Raw genomic sequence first — 17,715 nt, forward strand, 5'->3', positions numbered from 1 at the left:
CACCCAGCTGAAGCCCAGTCTCTTCCCCAAATCCTCACATCACAGTTAATCCTCAGAGTCAAACCCCAAGGACATCGCTGACCATCAGCGCCAGCGCAGGGGGAAGGGGTGATGGATCTGTGGGAATGTAACCCGTCCCTTTGCCTTTGGAGATGCTGGGCTCACAGACCCTCAGAACCCCTGCCGAGCTGATCTCCAATCTTCCTGTCGCAGTTATTCAATCATATTCTAGTCTGGATGAAGGGATTTTGCAGATGTGATTAAAGTACTAAATTAGTTTATCTTTAGTTAATCCAGAGTCTCAAGGTTGGGTGGGTCTAACCCAATCACATTTAAGATATTTAAACATGGTCGATCTGCACTGGCTTCAGAGACCTCCAGAAGCAGAGAGAAGCACACACGTTTCCACACTTCGGGCCCCCCCGACTCTCCTAGGTTCCGATAGCGGAGACCAAGTACCAGTGTTCCGCCAACCCAGGAACAGAGCAGGCCCTGCAGGCGCAGCGAGAAGACAGACTCCCGGGACAGCACTCAGGAGGAAAAATGGAGGTAACTTTAAGGGAGCCCGATGCCTGTTTTGTGGGAGGGTGGCTGGGGTTGTCTTTCATTTCATCTCACAAGAATTTTTGCAGCCATTGAAATGTACGCTGTTCCTTTTTTATTTTATTTATTTTTTGAGACAGAGTCTCGCTCTGTCTCCCAGGCTGGAGTGCAGTGGTGCGATCTCAGCTCACTGCAACCTCTGCCTCCGGGTTCACGCCATTCTCCTGCCTCAGCCTCCCGAGCAGCTGGGACTACAGGCGCCACCACCTCGCCCGGCTCACTTTTTTTGTATTTTCAGTAGAGACGGGGTTTCAACGTGTGTTAGCCAGGATGGTCTGGATCTCCTAACATGATCCACCCGCCTCGGCCTCCCAAAGTGCTGGGATTACAGGCATGAGCCATCTTACCCTCTCAGGTGCCCTCTTCCTCTGTATGCTCAGCCACAGGCGTTCTCTAGTAGCTGTTTTGAAGTCTAGCTCCACTAATTCCACCATCTGTGTCATTTATTGGTCTCTTGATGGATTTTCTACCAGTGGTGAATTGTGTTTCTCTGTTTTGTTGTATGCCGGGCCATTTAAGGTAGGAGGCCAGCCCTGTGCATTTTACGTGATTAGGTGCTAAATACTTCGTGTTCCTTTAACTAATGTTGGGCTTTTCTTTGTCATGCAGTTAAATTATTTGGAATTAGATTGATGCTTTGGGGGATCGTTTTGAATCTTTGTTAGTTGGTATGAGAAGAAACTTCAGTCTGTGGGTAATTTGACCCCACTGCTGAGGCCCTGCTCTCCCAGCACTCTCTTCAAAGGCCCTTGGACTAGGCAGACTTTTCACTCCAGCTGTGGAGACTCAGATTCTCCACCGCCCAGAGTGACCCCAGGAATTTTTCAGCCTGGTCCTTTCTCACGATGCTTTCCCAGCCCAGGCAGTTTCGTCTCATTCATGCTCTGATCGCTGCTTGGAGGGGGGACTTCCCAGTAGATCCACAGAGCTCTCTCTCTTCCCTCTCTCCACCCTCTCCCCAGTACTGCTTCTGTGTCCTATACTTGCCACTGTGAGGTCCAGCAGACTCTCCCGAAGTTCTCAGCTCAGGAGAACACATACGCTCTGCTTGATTTCCCTCTCCCTGCTCTCCAGCCTGGAAACTGGATGCAGGTTTGAGCTGGGTACTTGTAGGAGCCCCAACTCTTGTTTCCTGCCTTCACTCCACTGTCCCATGTGCCCTTGTCCAGTGTCTAAAACCACTGGGTTCATGTTGTTCGTCTGGCAGTTTACTTTTTAAATACAAGGGGAGCCAGTCGCAGTGGCTCACGCCTGTAATCCCAGCACTTTGGAAGACCAAGACAGGCCGAGACAGGCGGATCACTTGAGGTCAGGGGTTCAAGACCAGCCTGACTAACATGGTGAAAGCCCATCTCTACTAAAAATACACAAAATATTAGCCAGGTGTGGTGGTGCGTGCCTGCAATCCCAGCTACTTGGGAGGCTGAAGTGGGAGAAGCACTTGAACCCAGGAGGCAGAAGTTGCAGTGAGCTGAGATTACACCACTGCACTCCAACCTGGTGACAGAGCAAGACTCTGTCTCAAAAAAAAAAAAAAAAAAAGAGATTCTAATATGTAAATATTTATCTTTATTATTATTATTATTATTACTAGACAGTAACACTTCCCACCGAAACTACCAGGAACATCCAGAAAATGAAGCAGAAAAATGCAGCCCAGGAATCAGAAAAGGCCTCAGGTATGGGGTCCTCAGAGTCTTATATGTAGTAGAGAAAATTTTCCGGCCCACCTCCATCTTCTCGAGTCTGATATGCTCATCCCAGCCCCAAGAGGGGGCATGTCAGGGGATTCCAGGACTGCCCTCAGCATCCCCCAAGCTCCCTGCCCACAGCCCAGGTGACAGTAAGAGGCCCCGCAGGGGTGCGATGTGAGTCCCACATCAGAGGAGCGCTCTCAGGCAGCAAAGCTCTCAGGCCATCACACCCTGTCAGTATCCTCTGAGACATTTTAAGGAAGTTGAGCAAGACCCAGGCTCTCAAGTGCCTCCTTGCCTGTCCCAGTGACCGGATGTGTCAGGCATCAGGACTTAGGCAGATACCGAATCTCTCACTTCTCATTTGAGGTCCTATTATCTCCCGTAATGACTAAAGTCAAGTTCGGACCTGTCCGTGTGGAGGCAGCATCCTGCACATATGCAGGTGAGTTATGCCAAAGTACATCCATATTCCTCTTTCCTTCCAGTCCGGTCAATTAAACCTTGGAGTGACCAGGAAATCCAGAGTTTCCTGCAAGAATGGGAATTTCTTGAACGTGAAGTGTACAGGGTGAAGAAGAAGTATCACGTAGTATCAAAAACAATTGCCCAGCATCTCAAGCAGAGAGGTATGAAGAAGAGCTGGCAGGAATGTCTCCAGATGCTAATAAGCTTGCAGGACTTATACTTCACTATTCAGGAGGCCAACCAGAGGCCAAGGTGCCTACCCTTGCCATGTCCTTATGGCGAGGCCCTGCACAGGATTCTGGGATACAGATGGAAAATCGGCGTCTTCTCAGGTTTGTGTGTTTTGTATTCATCTTCATAGTCCTTTAGTGACTGCCATTGGCTTCCCCCACCCCACCCCCCCCATCCTTGTGCCCTGAGTAGGGCAGGGAATGACGAGACAGGCCCCTGCCCAGAGCCCCCAGCACACAGCACGGGGGACTTGCTGCTCTGATGGGCTGCCTGCCTCTATTTTTCCTTTTTGTTCTTCCCCAAAGTAATAATGCTGAGGACTTTGTTCAGGGACTTGTTCAGAAGGGACATGGCCCCGGGGCTGGGTGAGGTCACAGGCAAGGATTCAGGTACAGGGTGGGTAATGCCCTCACGAGCCCTCCATGTGTCTTCTGTCTCTCAGGTCCTCCCTGTGCAGATGCGGTTGACCTTGCACCTCCCGAGCACCAGCCCCAGGCCTGTGGCGTTCCCATAGCCGTTCAGGAGCCGACGTGGGCCCCGACACCTGTGATCTATGTGGAAAATCCTCCGGTACCCGAATGGGAGCCCTGGAACACGAATGGTCATGCTCCATATATGAATCCTGCTTTTCCCCCAGCAACCCCAGGCCCCCTACCACAGTGGGCCATCTCTACTGACTGATCCAGATCTTGAAGACAACTAGAATCTGGATCCTGATTCTTCAGAAAGAGTGAAAAGTAGCACCATCTGCGTGTGTTAGTGCATGACTCCTTCCCCTCCTCACCTGGTGCAAGGAGAATAAATGTGAAATAAATGATCGACCGTGACCTCATCCCTTTCTGGCTCGTGATTGTGGCTTGGGTTGAACCTCCAATTGTAGAGACTATGGGGCAGGGAGGGGGCTCAGCCCCCCGGTGACCTGGGACCCGTCCTTTCATTCCTGCATCATGCTTCCTGCATGGAAGCCCCTTTGTAGTAAGGGACACCTTTTATCCCAGGGTAACTGCTCAATCCTGCCTTCATTTCCTGGCTGTGTGACCATAGAAACCTTTTTTTTTTTTTTTTTTTTTTTTGAGATGGAGTCTCACTTTGTGGCCCAGGCTGGAGTGCAGTGGTGTAATCTCTGCTCACTGCAACCTCCACCTCCTGGATTCAAGCAATTTGCTGCCTCAGCCTCCCGAGTAGCCGGGATTACAGGCGCCCGCCACCATGCCCAGCTAATTGTTGTATTTTTAGTAGAAACGGAGTTTCACCATCTTGGCCAGGCTGCTCTTGAACTCCTGACCTCAGGTGATCCACTCCCCTTGTCTTCCCAAAATGCTGGGATTACAAGCGTGAGCCACTGCGCCCAGCCAGAACTTTTATTTCATGTTTCTGAGCCCCCAGATCCTCATATTAAAATTGAAGCTGGTATCTTACTTCAGGAGAGAGTTTTTGGATAAAAACACATACCTGGCATAATCACTCTGTGTTACGTTCATTTTCCCACATTTCTCGGTGGTCTCATTGAGAAGTGAAGCCAGCTGGCTTCTGGGTGGGGTGGGGACTTGTAGAACTTTTCTGTCTAGCGAGAGGAGTGTAAATGCACCAATCAGTGCTCTGTGTCTAGCTAGAAGATTGTAAATGCACCAATCAGCATTCTGTAAAAATGGACTAATCAGCACTCTGTAAAATGGACCAATCAGCAGGACATGGGCGGGGCCAAATAAGGAAATAAAAGCTGGCCGTGCCAGCCAGCAGCGGCAACCTGATCACATCGTCTTCCATGTTGTGGGAGCTTTGTTCTTTCTTTGTTCTCCACATTGGGGTCTGCACCACCTTTAAGAGCTGTAACACTTGCCATGAAGGTCCGTGGCTTCATTCTTGAAGTCTGTGAGACCAAGAACCTACCGGAAGGAAGAAACTCTGGACGTATCTGAAGGAACAAACTCCGGCCACACCATCTTTAAGAGCTGTGACACTCACCACAAAGGTACGCAGCTTCATTCTTGAAGTCAGCCAGACCAAGAACCCACCAGAAGGAATACATTCCGGACACATTGTTGTTATATTTTTTTGAGACGGAGTCTAGCTCTTGTCCCAGGCTGGAGTAGGGTGGCACAATCTCGGCTCACCTCAATCTCTGCCACCTGGGTTCAAGCGATTCTCCTGCCACAGCCTCTCAAGTAGCTGGGATTACAGGCATGCACCACCACATCTGGCTAACTTTTTGTATTTGTTAATACATGGAGACGAGGTTTCTCCATGTTGGTCAGGCTGGTCTGGAACTCCTGACATCAGGTGATCTGCCTGCCTCCGCCTCCCAAAGTGCTGGGATTACAGACGTGAGCTACACACCCGGCCCATGGTCTTATTTTTTTAGGAAACATGATTTTGAGATAATTACAGTTTTACATGCAGTTGTAACAACTAGTAGAGAGGGATTAGAGAGACCCCTTAGGCCCTGTGTCCAGGTTCCCCCAGCGGTAACAGTCAGAAAGCACGATATCATAACCAGGATATTGACATCCATACAGTCAAGAGGGTCAGCAGAAGAAACCGTCTCGCTGCCCTTTATGAGGGACATGCACGTCCCTCCTGCCCTCAGCCCCTGCTTAACTCCTGGCAACCCCTGAAATACTCTTCTTTTAATAAGTTTGTTATTTCAACAGTGTTATATAAATGGGATTGTACGGTATGTAGCCTTTTGGGAATAGTTTTTTTCAGTTACTCATTAGAGATTCCTCCCGGTTGTTGCATGGATCAATTGTTCATTCCTTTTTCTTGCCATGTAGTGTTCCACTGTGTGGATGTACCAGATTGAACCATTTGCCCATTGAATGACATTCAGGCTGTTTCCAGTTTGGATTATTGTGAATAAAGCTGCCATAAACCTCAGATACAGGTTTTGTGTAAACTCAAGACTTCCTTTGGGATAAACACCCAGGGGTACAATTTCCGGGTGTATAATATTGCATGTTTAAATTTTTTTTTTTTTTTTTTTTTCTTGAGATGGAGTCTCGCTCTGTCACCCCGGCTAGAGTGCAGTGGTGCAATCTCAGCTCACTGCAACCTCTGCCTCTGGGGTTCAAGCGACTCTCCTGCCTCAGCCTCGCCAGTAGCTGGGATTATAGGCGCCTGCCACCATACCTAGCTAATTTTTGTGTTTTTAGTAGAGAGAGGGTTTCTGCATATTGGCCAGGCTGGTCTCGAACTCTTGACCTCAGGTGATCCACCCACCTTGGCCTCCCAAAGTGCTGGGATTGCATGCATGAGCCACCGTGCCCGGCCTAATTTGTTTGTTTGTTTGTTTGTTTGTTTACCAGATGGCTGTGTCATTCTACACCCCCACCAGCAATGTATGAGTGAAACAGTTTCTCCACATCCTCACCAGCATTTTGTTTTGTCACTGTTCATGAAAAGAGGAATAGAATGGCCTTCAGAGTGTCCAGCACAGAGGGCCTGAGCAGAGCTCAGAATGATGGGACTGGCCTCTGCCCAGGGCCCCTCTGTAGAGCATCACAAACAGTGATACCTAATTACGGCTTCCATTTTCAGTTCCCTAGCGGCTGGTGATACGGAACATGTTGTATGCTTATTTGCCATCTGTGTATCCTCTGCAGTGACATGGCTCTTCATGGTTTTGACCATTTTCTAATTGGATTTTTGTTTTTATTGTTATTATTTGAGTTTTTTATATATTCTAGATGTTAGTTTTAAGGGATATGGGTTTCGCAGATGTTTTCTCCCTGTTTGTAGCTTGTCTTTTCATGCTCTTCTTATGGGCTTTCACAAAGAAAAGACTTTATGAGGTACAATTTATCAAAATTTTAATGGGTAGTGCTTTGGGTGGCAAATCTAAGAACTCTTTCGTTAGTCCTAGATCCTGAAGACTTTTTCCTATATTTTTCTAAAAGTGTTAGAAAAAAGTGTTACAGTTTTACATTTTGCATTTAAGTCCCTGGTATGTTTGAGTTAAATCGTGATTAAAGTTTGTGAAGTTTAGGTTAAGGTTCATTTTGTGTGTATGTGCCTGTGAATGTCCAGTTGCTCCAGTACTATTTTCTGAAGAGGCTGTCTTTTCTGCATTGAATTGCTTTTGCATTTTTGTAACAAACTGGGTGGGCATATTTGTGTGGTTGTTGTCATGGGTTCTGTACCTTGTTCCGTTGGCCTACACTGTGCTAATACCACACACCCTTGCTTACTATAGCTGTATAAGTTGTTAAATCCTATAAATTAATTCTTCTTACTTTGTTCTTTGATTGATTTTTCAAACATTGAACCAGTCTGGAGTACATCAATTGTTCATCATATAATTTTTTCATCTATTATTGACTTATTTTTAGTAATGTTTTATTAATGATTTCTGCATCAGTATTCAAGAAAGATGCTGTTTTACAGTTTTGTTATACTGTCTTTTTCTGGTTTTGGTATCACGATAACACTAGCTTCATAAAGTAAATTTGCAAGTGAAATAAGCTAGCCACAGGAAGATAAATACTGCATGATCTCACTTTTATGTGGAATCTAAAATAGTCAAACTTATAGAAGACAGTAGAATGGTGGTTGCCAGGGCTGGAGGGAGGGAGAAATGGGGAAATGGGGAGATGCTGGTCATGAGTGTAAAGTTTCCATTACTCAAGATGAATAAGATCTGGAGATGGAATGTACAGCATGGTGACTATAGTTAACACTATTGTATTTTATACCTGAAATGTGTTTAGAGAGTAGATCGTAAGTGTTCTCATCTTACACACACACACAAAGGTTAACTATGTGAGGCAATAAATATGTTAACTGACTTGACTGTGGTGCCCATTGCACAATATATACATATATTAAAAAATCAAGTTTTAAAATCGATACTTTTTTTTGAGACGGAGTCTCGCTCTGTCACCCAGGCTGAGGTGCAGTGGTGCAATCTCAGCTCACTACAACCTCTGCCTCCTGGGTTCAAGCGATTCTCCTGCCTCAGCCTCCCAGGTAGCTGGGACTACAGGCACATATCACCATGCCTGGCTAATGTTTTGTATTTTTAGTAGAGATGGGGTTTCACTGTGTTAGCCAAGATGGTCTCGATCTCCTGACCTCGTGATCCACCTGCCTCAGTCTCCCAAAGTGCTGGGGTTACAGGCGTGAGCCACTGCACCCAGACAATTCATACCATTTTTATCTGTTGATTATACTTGAATAAAGCTGAATAAAAAGACTACAGTCATCATTATGGATGCTGGTAAAAACAAAACAACATTCTTTTGGTTAAGCTATTTTTTTGCTATGCTCAAAAATAAAATTGGACACAGAAAACCAAGCTAACTAAACTAAATATCTAAAGCTATAGAAAGGCCACTGCACTCCAGCCTGGGTGACAGAGCAAGACTCCATCTAAAAAAAAAAAAAAAAAAAAAAAGTGCTTCTATAAATAGAGAAGAGAGAATAAAGCCTTAGAGATTTAACTATATGCAAAAATCCAAAGACAAAAATCAAACATTGCAGAAAGATACTTCTGCTTGGATTATTTCCTTAAAACTTGGAAACACAGATTCAGAAGACATCCTTCTGTTGATAAAATAGTGCCAATCAACACAGACACTGACAAGGCTGACCTCAATGATCAGGATAAAGAAGATGATGAAATGTTAATTCAACTTGAAGAAACCTGGGGAATTTAAGTATCAAGAAATAAGCCTATTTTTACGTGAAGCTATTGATATCACATACATGTCTAAAAATTGTTCCACAATTAAAATGATAAGTTTAAAAGTATTTGTGTCAAAGTCATACATATTTCTATACTCAAGATCATCTTACAATTTTTACCTTCTTGAACAGGCCAACAACCATTTTTGTCCTGAAATAAGCCTTCAGAATTAAATTTTAATTTTAATTTATGGAGTTTTTCAGCAAGTATTCATTTATATATATGAATATATATGAAAAATAATATATACAAATACATATATGAAAATGGGAATGAGAATTCTGGAAAACATTTTTTATTCTCTTTACATGAAGAACATACATTTCCAGTCTAGTGCAATAAATACACTGATTGAAAAATAGTGCATGTACAAGTTTGTAGAATTTTGCCTGGAGTTGGAATCTGTAGCATTCAGCAAATGTTCAGAGGGATCCATGACTCCAAAAAGGTTACAAACTGCTGATCTAGAAAAATAGTTACATTAGTTATCCCTAAAGCAGGCAATGAATATTGTTTCTGCTTAAAAAAAAAAAAAAAAAAGTCATTGCCAAATGCCAGAATATCTAGACTTTCTTCTATGTCATCCACTAGGAGTTTTATAGTTTTATATTTTGTATTTAGTTCTGAGATCCATTTTGAGTTAATTTTTGTGAAAGGTATAAGGTGTAAAGTCTCTGTGTAAATTCTTTTTCTTTTTCTTTTTTTTTTTTTTGCATTTGGATGTCCAGGCCAGTTTTCCAGCACCATTTGTTGAAGACTACCTTTCCTCCTTTGTATTATTGTATTACCTTTGTTCCTTTGTCAAAGAACATTTGACTATATTTGTGTGGATCTATTTCTGGGCTCTCAACTCTATTCCATTGATATATTTGTCTCTTTTTTTGGCCAGTATGATACTGTCTTGATTGCTGTAGTTTTATAATGAGTCTTAAAGCCAGGTAGTGTCAGTCGTTTTTTTCTTCTTTGCAATGTTGTGTTGCTATTCCGGGTCTTTTGCCTTTCTTTATAAATTTTAGAATCATTTTGAAATCATTTTGAAAGTTATTCACAAAATAACTTGCTGGGATTTCAATTGAGATTACATTGAATCTATAGACTAAGTTGAGAAGAACTGACAGCTTGATAATATTGAGTCTTCCCATCCATGAACATGGAATTTCTCTCCATTTATTTCGTTCTTTGGTTTCTTTCATTAGAGCTTGTTGCTTTACTTATATAGATCTTGTACATGGTTTGTTAGATTTATACCTAAGAATTTTATTTTGGGGGATGCTGGTGTAAATTGTATTGTATTTTTAATTTCACATTCCACTTGTTCATTGCTGATACTAAGAAAAATGATTAACTTTTATATATCCTGAAGTTTGTTGTAATTGCTTATTAATTCTGGGAGATTTTTTATTTACTCTTTTGTGTTTCTACCTTTTCTACGTAGATGATCATGTCATCTGTGAAGAAAGACAGCTTCATTTCTTCCTCCACAGGTGTGTACCTTTTATTTCCTTTTCTTCATATTGCATTAGCTAGGACTTCCATTGTGATATTGAGAAGCAGTGATGTGAGAGGACAGCCTTGCTTTGTTCCTGTTCTTGGTGAGTTATAACTGACTTTCTCACTATTAAATATGATGTAAGCAGTAGAGTTTTAGTAGATATTATTTACCAAATTGAGGAAGTTCCCCTCTATTCCTAGTTTAGTGAGAGGTTTTTGTTTTGTTTTGTTTTTTAATCATGAATGCATGCTGGATTTTGTAAAATGCTTTTTCTTTTTTTTTTTTTCTTTTGCTTTTTTTTTTTGAGACGGAGTTTCGCTCTGTTGCCCAGGCTGGAGTGCAGTGGCCCGATCTCGGCTCACTGCAACCTCCGCCTCCCAGGTTCACCCCATTCTCCTGCCTCTGCCTCCCAAGTAGCTGGGACTACAGGCGCCCGCCACCTCGCCCGGCTAATTTTTTTCTTTTTTTTGTATTTTTAGTAGAGACAGGGTTTTACTGTGTTAGCCAGGATGGTCTCGATCTCCTGACCTCGTCATCTGCCCGCCTCAGCCTCCCAAAGTGCTGGGATTACAGGCTTGAGCCTCCGCACCCTGCCATAAAATGCTTTTTCTGCTTCTATGAGTTCAACTTTAAAAATTCCACATATAAGGGATATACTTAATCAGGTTTCCCCAGAGATACAAAATCAGTAAGTGAGAGAGAGAGAGACATATAAGAGGGGATTTATTAGGGGGATTGGCTCATGCAGTGAAAACTAAGTCCCATGGCAAGCCTTCTGCAAGCTGGAGATTGTGAGGTGCTGGTCGTGTGATTCAGTCCAAGTCCGAAGGCCTCAGAACCAGGGAAACTGATGATGGAACTCTTAGGTCAGAGGCCACAGACCTGAGAAACTTGAGGGCTGCTTGTATGAGTCCTGGAGTCCAAAGGCCAGGGAGCCTGGAGTTATCCTGGGATAAGGGAGGATGAGAGTGTCTCGGCTGTAGCTGATAGGTAAACATATTTGCCTTTTCTTGTTTTTGTTCTCTCCAAACCCCCAGCATTGGACGATGCCCACCCACATTGAGGCTGGATATTTCCCACCTAGTCCACTTAGACTCACATGCTAATCCTCTCTGTAAACACCCCTATAAACACACCCAAAAATAATGCTTTACCAGGTTACTAGGGATTCCTTAATCCAGTAAACGTGATGCCTAAAGTTGGTGTCAAGCTAAAATTAAGTGTCACTGCAAGTCTCTCCCTTGTCAACTTGGCACCAATACACATTTCCTGAAACCATACCTAATCTCCAAATAAGACAACAACAGGGAAAATTGTTCTGCCTATCATGATGCAAATATCCTGCATACAACCAAAAATGCATTAATCCCTTCTCCAGAAGAAAAGATAAAGTTTATTCCTCTCCTGATATCCCATGACTTAATACTATCATGTAAAATTAACAATACTTCAATGGTTATATAAATTCAGTAAGTCTAATGTTACATGATAACGTAATAAGAGAGGAATGGAAACAAAGAGATTTGCTTACTATATGTATCTATACACACAGACCTAGTCTTGACAAAATAAGGAGGAAATACTTATAACAATTACAGTCCTTGTTTCTGTAACGGGTCACGTGGTCATGGCTGGTACTGATAACTACCTTCTACTACCCGTTCTGTGTTCCCTTTGCCTTCAGCAGGCACCTCAGCGGGTTGTTGTTCTTTACCTGGAATGGTGACCCAAACCTTTATTCCTGGAGAGTCTGGACCATTCATAGTCTTGCCTGGATTGAGTTGCTCTGATTTTCCATTGACTTAATCATGGGCCATGCAAGTACTAAGAGACTCCCTAAGGGATCGTCTCTATTCCAGACATGCACTTTCTTACCTCCACTGTGGAGCAGTAATCCAACCACCCCAGCCAACACTGCAACTTCCTTCTTAGAATCTTGGCTTAAGAAGTAACAGGCCAGCAGATGTCTCTCAAAAGAAGAGTGGTTCCGTGCAGGTGGTGGTAGGGGCTTGCTCCAGAATTGCAAGGGCCTCTGCTGTGATTCACTTGTAGGAGCCCATCAAAGACTTCACACAACATCCCTGTCTGCCACTGACACATCAAGCACCATTGGATCTCCTGGGTCATAGGGTCCAAGTGGCAGAGCAGCTTGCACAGCAGTCTGGACCTGTTGCAGAGCCTTCCCCTGTTCTGGGCACCACTCAAAACTAGCAGCTTTTCAGGCCACTTGGGAAATGGACTGGAGGAACTCACCCAAATAAGGAATATGCTGCCTGCAAAATTCAAATAGACCCACTGGTCATTGTGCCTTTTCCTTGGTTGCAGGAGGGGCCAGATGCAACAACTTATCCTTCGTTTAGAAGAGATATCTCGACGGGCCCCACACTACTGGACCCCTAGAAATTTCGCTGAGGTAGAAGGCCTTGAATTTTAGACTTTAGTTGGATTTATTTCCCATCCTCTGACACACACATGTTTCACCAATAAGCCCAGAGGAGTCGCTGCTTCACACTCACTAGGTCCCGTCAGCATAATGTCATGAATGTAAAGGATCAGTATATCTTTTCTTTTTTTCTTTTTGAGACGAAGTCTTATTCTGTCACCCAGGCTGGAGTGCAGTGGCTCTATCCCGGCTCACTGCAGCCTCCACCTCCCGGGTTCAAGCGATTCTCCTGCCTCAGCCTCCTGACTACAGGCGTGTGCCACCAAGCCCGGCTAATTTTTTTGCATTTTTAGTAGAGACGGAGTTTCACTGTGTTAGCCAGGATGGTCTCTATCTCCTGACCTCGTGGTCCACCCACCTCAGCCTCCCAAAGTGCTGGGATTACAGGTGTGAGCCACTGCACCCGGCCCAGGATCAGTATATCTTATGGCAGAAAGAGGCCATGAAGACCCCTGCAAACTAAACTGTGACATGGGCTGGAGAGTTGATCTAACCTGAGGGAGGACGGTGAGGCTGTGTTGCTGGCCTGGCCAGCTGAAGGCAAACTGCTTCCGGTGGGCCTCCTGGACAGGGAGGGAGAAAAAGCTGTGTGCCGGATCCATAGTTACACACCAGGTCCCAGGAGACGCGTTAATTTGCTCAAGCCATGAAACCACATCTGGTGCAGCAGCTGCAATGAGAGTCACCACTTGGTTACGTTTCTGGGAATCCACCGTCATTCTCCAGGATTCATCTGTCTTCTGCACAGGCCAGGAGAGTTGGACAAGGATGTGGTGGGAATCACCAGCCCGGCATCCTTCAAGTCTTTGATGGTGGCACTCATCTCTGTAATTCCTCCAGAAAGGCAGTCTTGGTGTGTTTTTTTTGTTTGTTTTAGTATTTTTCTAGGTAGAGGTGGCTGTAACGCCTTCCATTTGTCCTTTCCCATCACAACTGCCCTCACTTTACAGGCCAGGGTACCAGTGTGGGGTCTCTGCTAGCGGCTGAGCATCTCTATTCCAACTACACATCTGGACCTGGGAAATGACCAGAGAGTGGGTTCTGGGACCCGCTGGGCCCACTGTGAGTTGGACCTGAGCTAAAGTTTCTGATACTAAGATATGGAAAAACCTCTTTGTCTTATTTCACTGGAAAACAGTATGTAATTTATTCAAAAAAATTAAAAATAGAACTACCACACAATTTAACAATCCCACTTCTGGGTGTATATTCAGGATCTCAAAGAGATATCTGCATCTCATGTTCATTGCAGCACTATTCAGAGTAGCAAAGATATGGAAACAATCTAAGTGTCCATTGACAGGTGAATGGATAAAGAAAACGTGACCACATACACACAATGGAATATTATTCAGCCACTTAAAAAAAGGAAGTCCTGCCTACCAACAACATAGATGAGCCTAGAGGACACTATACTCAGTGAAGTGTGACAGAGAAAGACAAATACTGGGTGGTATCACTTATGTGTGGAATTTAAAAAGAAGAAACGTTTCCAACTCATAGAAGCAGAGAGTAGAGCAACCTGGTGGTTGCCAGGAATGGGGTACGGGAGGAAATGGAAAGATCTTGATCAAAGTGTACAAACTTTCAGTTATAAGATGAAGAGAATTCTAAAGATCTAATGTACCGCATGGTAAACAAAGTTAATAATACTATATTGTATACTTGAAACTTGCTAAGAGAGTAGGTCTGAAGTGTTCTCACCAAAAAAGGGAGGAGGTACCTATGGGAAGTGATGGATAAGTGCTATGGTTTGGATGTTGGCCCCTCCAAATCTCATGTTGAAATGCAATCCCTAGTGTTGAAGGTAAGGGTAGTAGGAGGTGTTTGGGTCATGGGGGTGGATCCCTCATTAATGGCTTGGTGCTGTCCTTGAGGTAATGAGTGAGTTCTTACTCTATTAGTTACCAAGAGGTCTGATTGTTTAAAAGAGCCTGGCATCTCTCTCTTGCCTCCTTTCTTGCCATGTGACATGCCTGCTCCCTCTTTGCCTTCCACCAAAAGTAAAGCCTTCCTGAGGCCTCCCAGACTCCCAGCGGTTGCTGATGCCATGTTTGTGCAGGCTGCAGAACTGTGAGCCAAATAACCTCTTTTCTGTATAAATTACTCAACTTAGGTATTCTTTTACAGCAATGCAAAACAGACTAATGCAGCATGCTAATTACTTTATTGTGGTAATATTTTTATTTTATTATTTATTTATTTAGAGACAGAGTCTGGTTTTGTCACGCACACTGGAGTGCAATGGCACGATCTCGGCTAACTGCAACCTCCGCCTCCCAGGTTCAAGCAATTCTCCACCTCAGCCTCCTGAGTAGTAGCTGGGATTAAAGGCACATGCCACCACACCTGGCTAATTTTTTTTTTTTTTTTTTTTTTTTTGAGAGATGGAGTTTCGCCATGTTGCCCAGGCTGATCTGAAACCCCTGGCCTCAAGTAATCCACCTGCCGTGGCCTCCCAGAGTCCCAGGATTGCAGGTGTGAGCCACCAGGGCTGGCCAAGGTAATCATTTTAAAGTGTTAACATATGTCAAATCATCAATTGTACATCTTAAATATATACAATTTTCTGTCAATTATGCCTCAATAAATTGAAGAAAATAAATTTTTTTCTAGGTGTAGTTTCTGAAAACTGAAATGATTTAAGTTACATAAACAGGAAATAGTATCAAACTGAAAATAGACCCAAAATTTTTTTACTAGAAATGATACTCTTTAGCTTTTCATTTTGTTTTTATATAATCATATATTTCTTTTCTTTCTTTTTTTTTTTTTTTTTTTGAGACGGAGTCTCGCTCTGTCGCCCAGGCTGGAGTGCAGTGGCGCGATCTCAGCTCACTGCAAGCTTTGCCTCCCGGGTTCACGCCATTCTCCTGCCTCAGCCTCCCGAGTAGCTGGGACTACAGGCACCGCCACCACGCCCAGCTAATTTTTTATATTTTCAGTAGAGATGGGGTTTCACCGTGTTAGCCAGGGTGGTCTCGATCTCCTGACCTCGTGATCTGCCTGCCTCGGCCTCCCAAAGTGCTGGGATTAGGGGCCTGTGCCACTGCGCCTGGCCAGAAAAAGAAAAAATATAAAAATTATCCTAGAAATTGTCAAATAGCTGATTTCAGACCAATTAGCTTGCTAAAGAAACGTAGAAAAGGCAGTCAAAACAGAAAACGTATATATTTTTGAAGGAATTAAGGAGCTGCTAAGGCAGCCAAGGTGTGAGGGCCTTTATCACCGACAGGAGGGAAGCCCTGAGAAGCGCCCCGGCCTCTGGAGTGGCTTCTCCCCTGTGAATATTTGCCACTTGGAAAGCAGGAGCTGAGAGGCAGGAAATCTGTGCACAGGGGAGACAAAAACCGGAGTTCAGGGAGCAGATGAACACCTCGGGTACGTAGCGGAGAATCTTGTAGGTTTACACCCTAGAAACAGGGCTGAACTTGAAATACAATTAAGACCAATTTGGATTCAGCTCAATGAGTGACTGGATTAAGGTGGGCTACCTCTCTCCTATGTAGATAATTGACTAAATGTAAATGGACTGAGTATTCTTGGAAAGAGAAACTTTCAACTACATGCATATAGTAAAAATATATATATATGTGGTCTCTGCCCCAGTTTCCCAACGCACAACTTCTAAAGCCCTTGGAATCTCCGAAGCAATTTTGTATGCTAATGACATGACCGGTGGCTTGGGGCTCCTGGACAGCCTCAGGATGGGGGCTGATTGCCAAGGGAACCAACCTTGTGATTAGAGATTAGGAACTTTTTGACCCATTCCTCCAATCTCCAGGGAGCAGAGTTAATTACCAGCAATCAATGATTTAATCAATCTTGCCAATATAATGAAGCCTTCATAAAAATCCTAATAGGGCGTGGAGAGCTTCTGTTGGCTCCCCTCCATCACTGACTTGCAGACTCCCAAGGAGGGAGGAGTACACATCCCTGACCCATTGGCGTTGGGTTTGGCCACGAGACTTGGTTTACCCAATGACTAGTAAGCAGATGTTATAGTCACTACTTCCGAAGAGAAGCTTTGCGAGCCAACGCCGTTGCTGCTTGCTGTCTGCCAGAGAATGACAGTTTGCTCCTTCAGCCTAGGTGCTGGAATACCTCATACTGAGGTAAAGAAGATGTATGTGTTACACAGGAACGGAGCGGCAGCTCACAAGTAGCAGGTAAGAGAAATCAAACCTGTCTAACGTAAGCTGCTTAGACTCGGGGCCCTTCGTGATTGCAGCAAAGCAACTGATAGCACTTGCACGCGGTGGTGTGTAAATATACGGCATTGCCTTTGCGTCCAGACAGCAGGTGGCTGAGAAACTTATTGGATGATATCAAGTTGACAACCCACGTCATGTAGGGGGAAAACTTTTTGTAAAACTGTATCCTGCAATATTATAGAAGGCATGTACCTAAAAAGTTAGCTTTAAGTCAAGAGGCTGAGAAATATATGATTACTGGTGTGGTTGGTTTGTTTATTTATTTATTTATGAGATGGAGTCTGGCTCAGTTGCCCAGGCTGGAGTGCAGTGGCACCATCTAGGGTCACTGCAACCTCCACCTCCCGGGTTCAAGTTCAAGTGATTCTCCTGCCTCAGCCTCCCAATTAGGTGGGGCTACATGTGTGAGTCACCACGCCCGGCTAATTTTTTGTATTTTTAGTAGAGATGGGGTTTCACCATGTTGGCCAGGCTGGTCACAATCTCCTGACCTCAGGTTATCCGCCCGCCTCAGCCTCCCAAAGTGCTGGTATGGAATGAGACCACCACTTCTCCCGTTGTTCTTCCCAGCTTCTCCCCCATCTCCCCTTTTCCCTAGTTTATAAAACAGGAGAAAAGGGTGAAAGCAAAAAGTTGGAAAGAAACAGAAGTAAGATAAATAGTTAGACGACCTTGGCGCCACCACCTGGCCCTGGTGGTTAAAATAATAATAATAATAGTAACCCCTGACCAAAACTACTGGTGTTGTCTGTAAATTCCAGACCTTGTATGAGAAAGCACTGTAAAATGTTTTGTTCTTTTAGCTGATGGATGTAGCCCCCAGTCACGTTCCCCACGCTTGCTCGATCTATCATGACCTTTTCACGTGGACCCCTTAGAGTTGTAAG

The 17,715-nt window shown here is 44.2% G+C and overlaps 1 protein-coding gene across 1 annotated transcript; it reads left to right on the forward strand.

Moving 5' to 3' along the window:
• The first annotated feature begins 261 nt into the window (after nucleotides 1-261).
• On the forward strand, nucleotides 262-3,823 carry MSANTD5 (Myb/SANT DNA binding domain containing 5). The gene is made up of 4 exons (XM_073010358.1): nucleotides 262-549; nucleotides 2,198-2,282; nucleotides 2,786-3,097; nucleotides 3,439-3,823. Exons 1-4 carry the CDS (start codon nucleotides 544-546, stop codon nucleotides 3,675-3,677), a joined length of 642 nt encoding a protein of 213 aa, XP_072866459.1. The 5' UTR covers nucleotides 262-543; the 3' UTR covers nucleotides 3,678-3,823.
• The last annotated feature ends 13,892 nt before the right edge of the window (nucleotides 3,824-17,715 follow it).

Source organism: Chlorocebus sabaeus, chromosome 23 (genome assembly GCF_047675955.1).
Source record: "Chlorocebus sabaeus isolate Y175 chromosome 23, mChlSab1.0.hap1, whole genome shotgun sequence".
Taxonomy (NCBI): domain Eukaryota; kingdom Metazoa; phylum Chordata; class Mammalia; order Primates; family Cercopithecidae; genus Chlorocebus; species Chlorocebus sabaeus.

Coding starts and splice junctions, on each gene's coding strand:
- MSANTD5 (XM_073010358.1), top strand. Junction 2,283..2,785: donor GGAATCAGAAAAGGCCTCAG/GTATGGGGTCCT, acceptor CTTTCCTTCCAG/TCCGGTCAATTAAACCTTGG. Junction 3,098..3,438: donor GAAAATCGGCGTCTTCTCAG/GTTTGTGTGTTT, acceptor TCTGTCTCTCAG/GTCCTCCCTGTGCAGATGCG.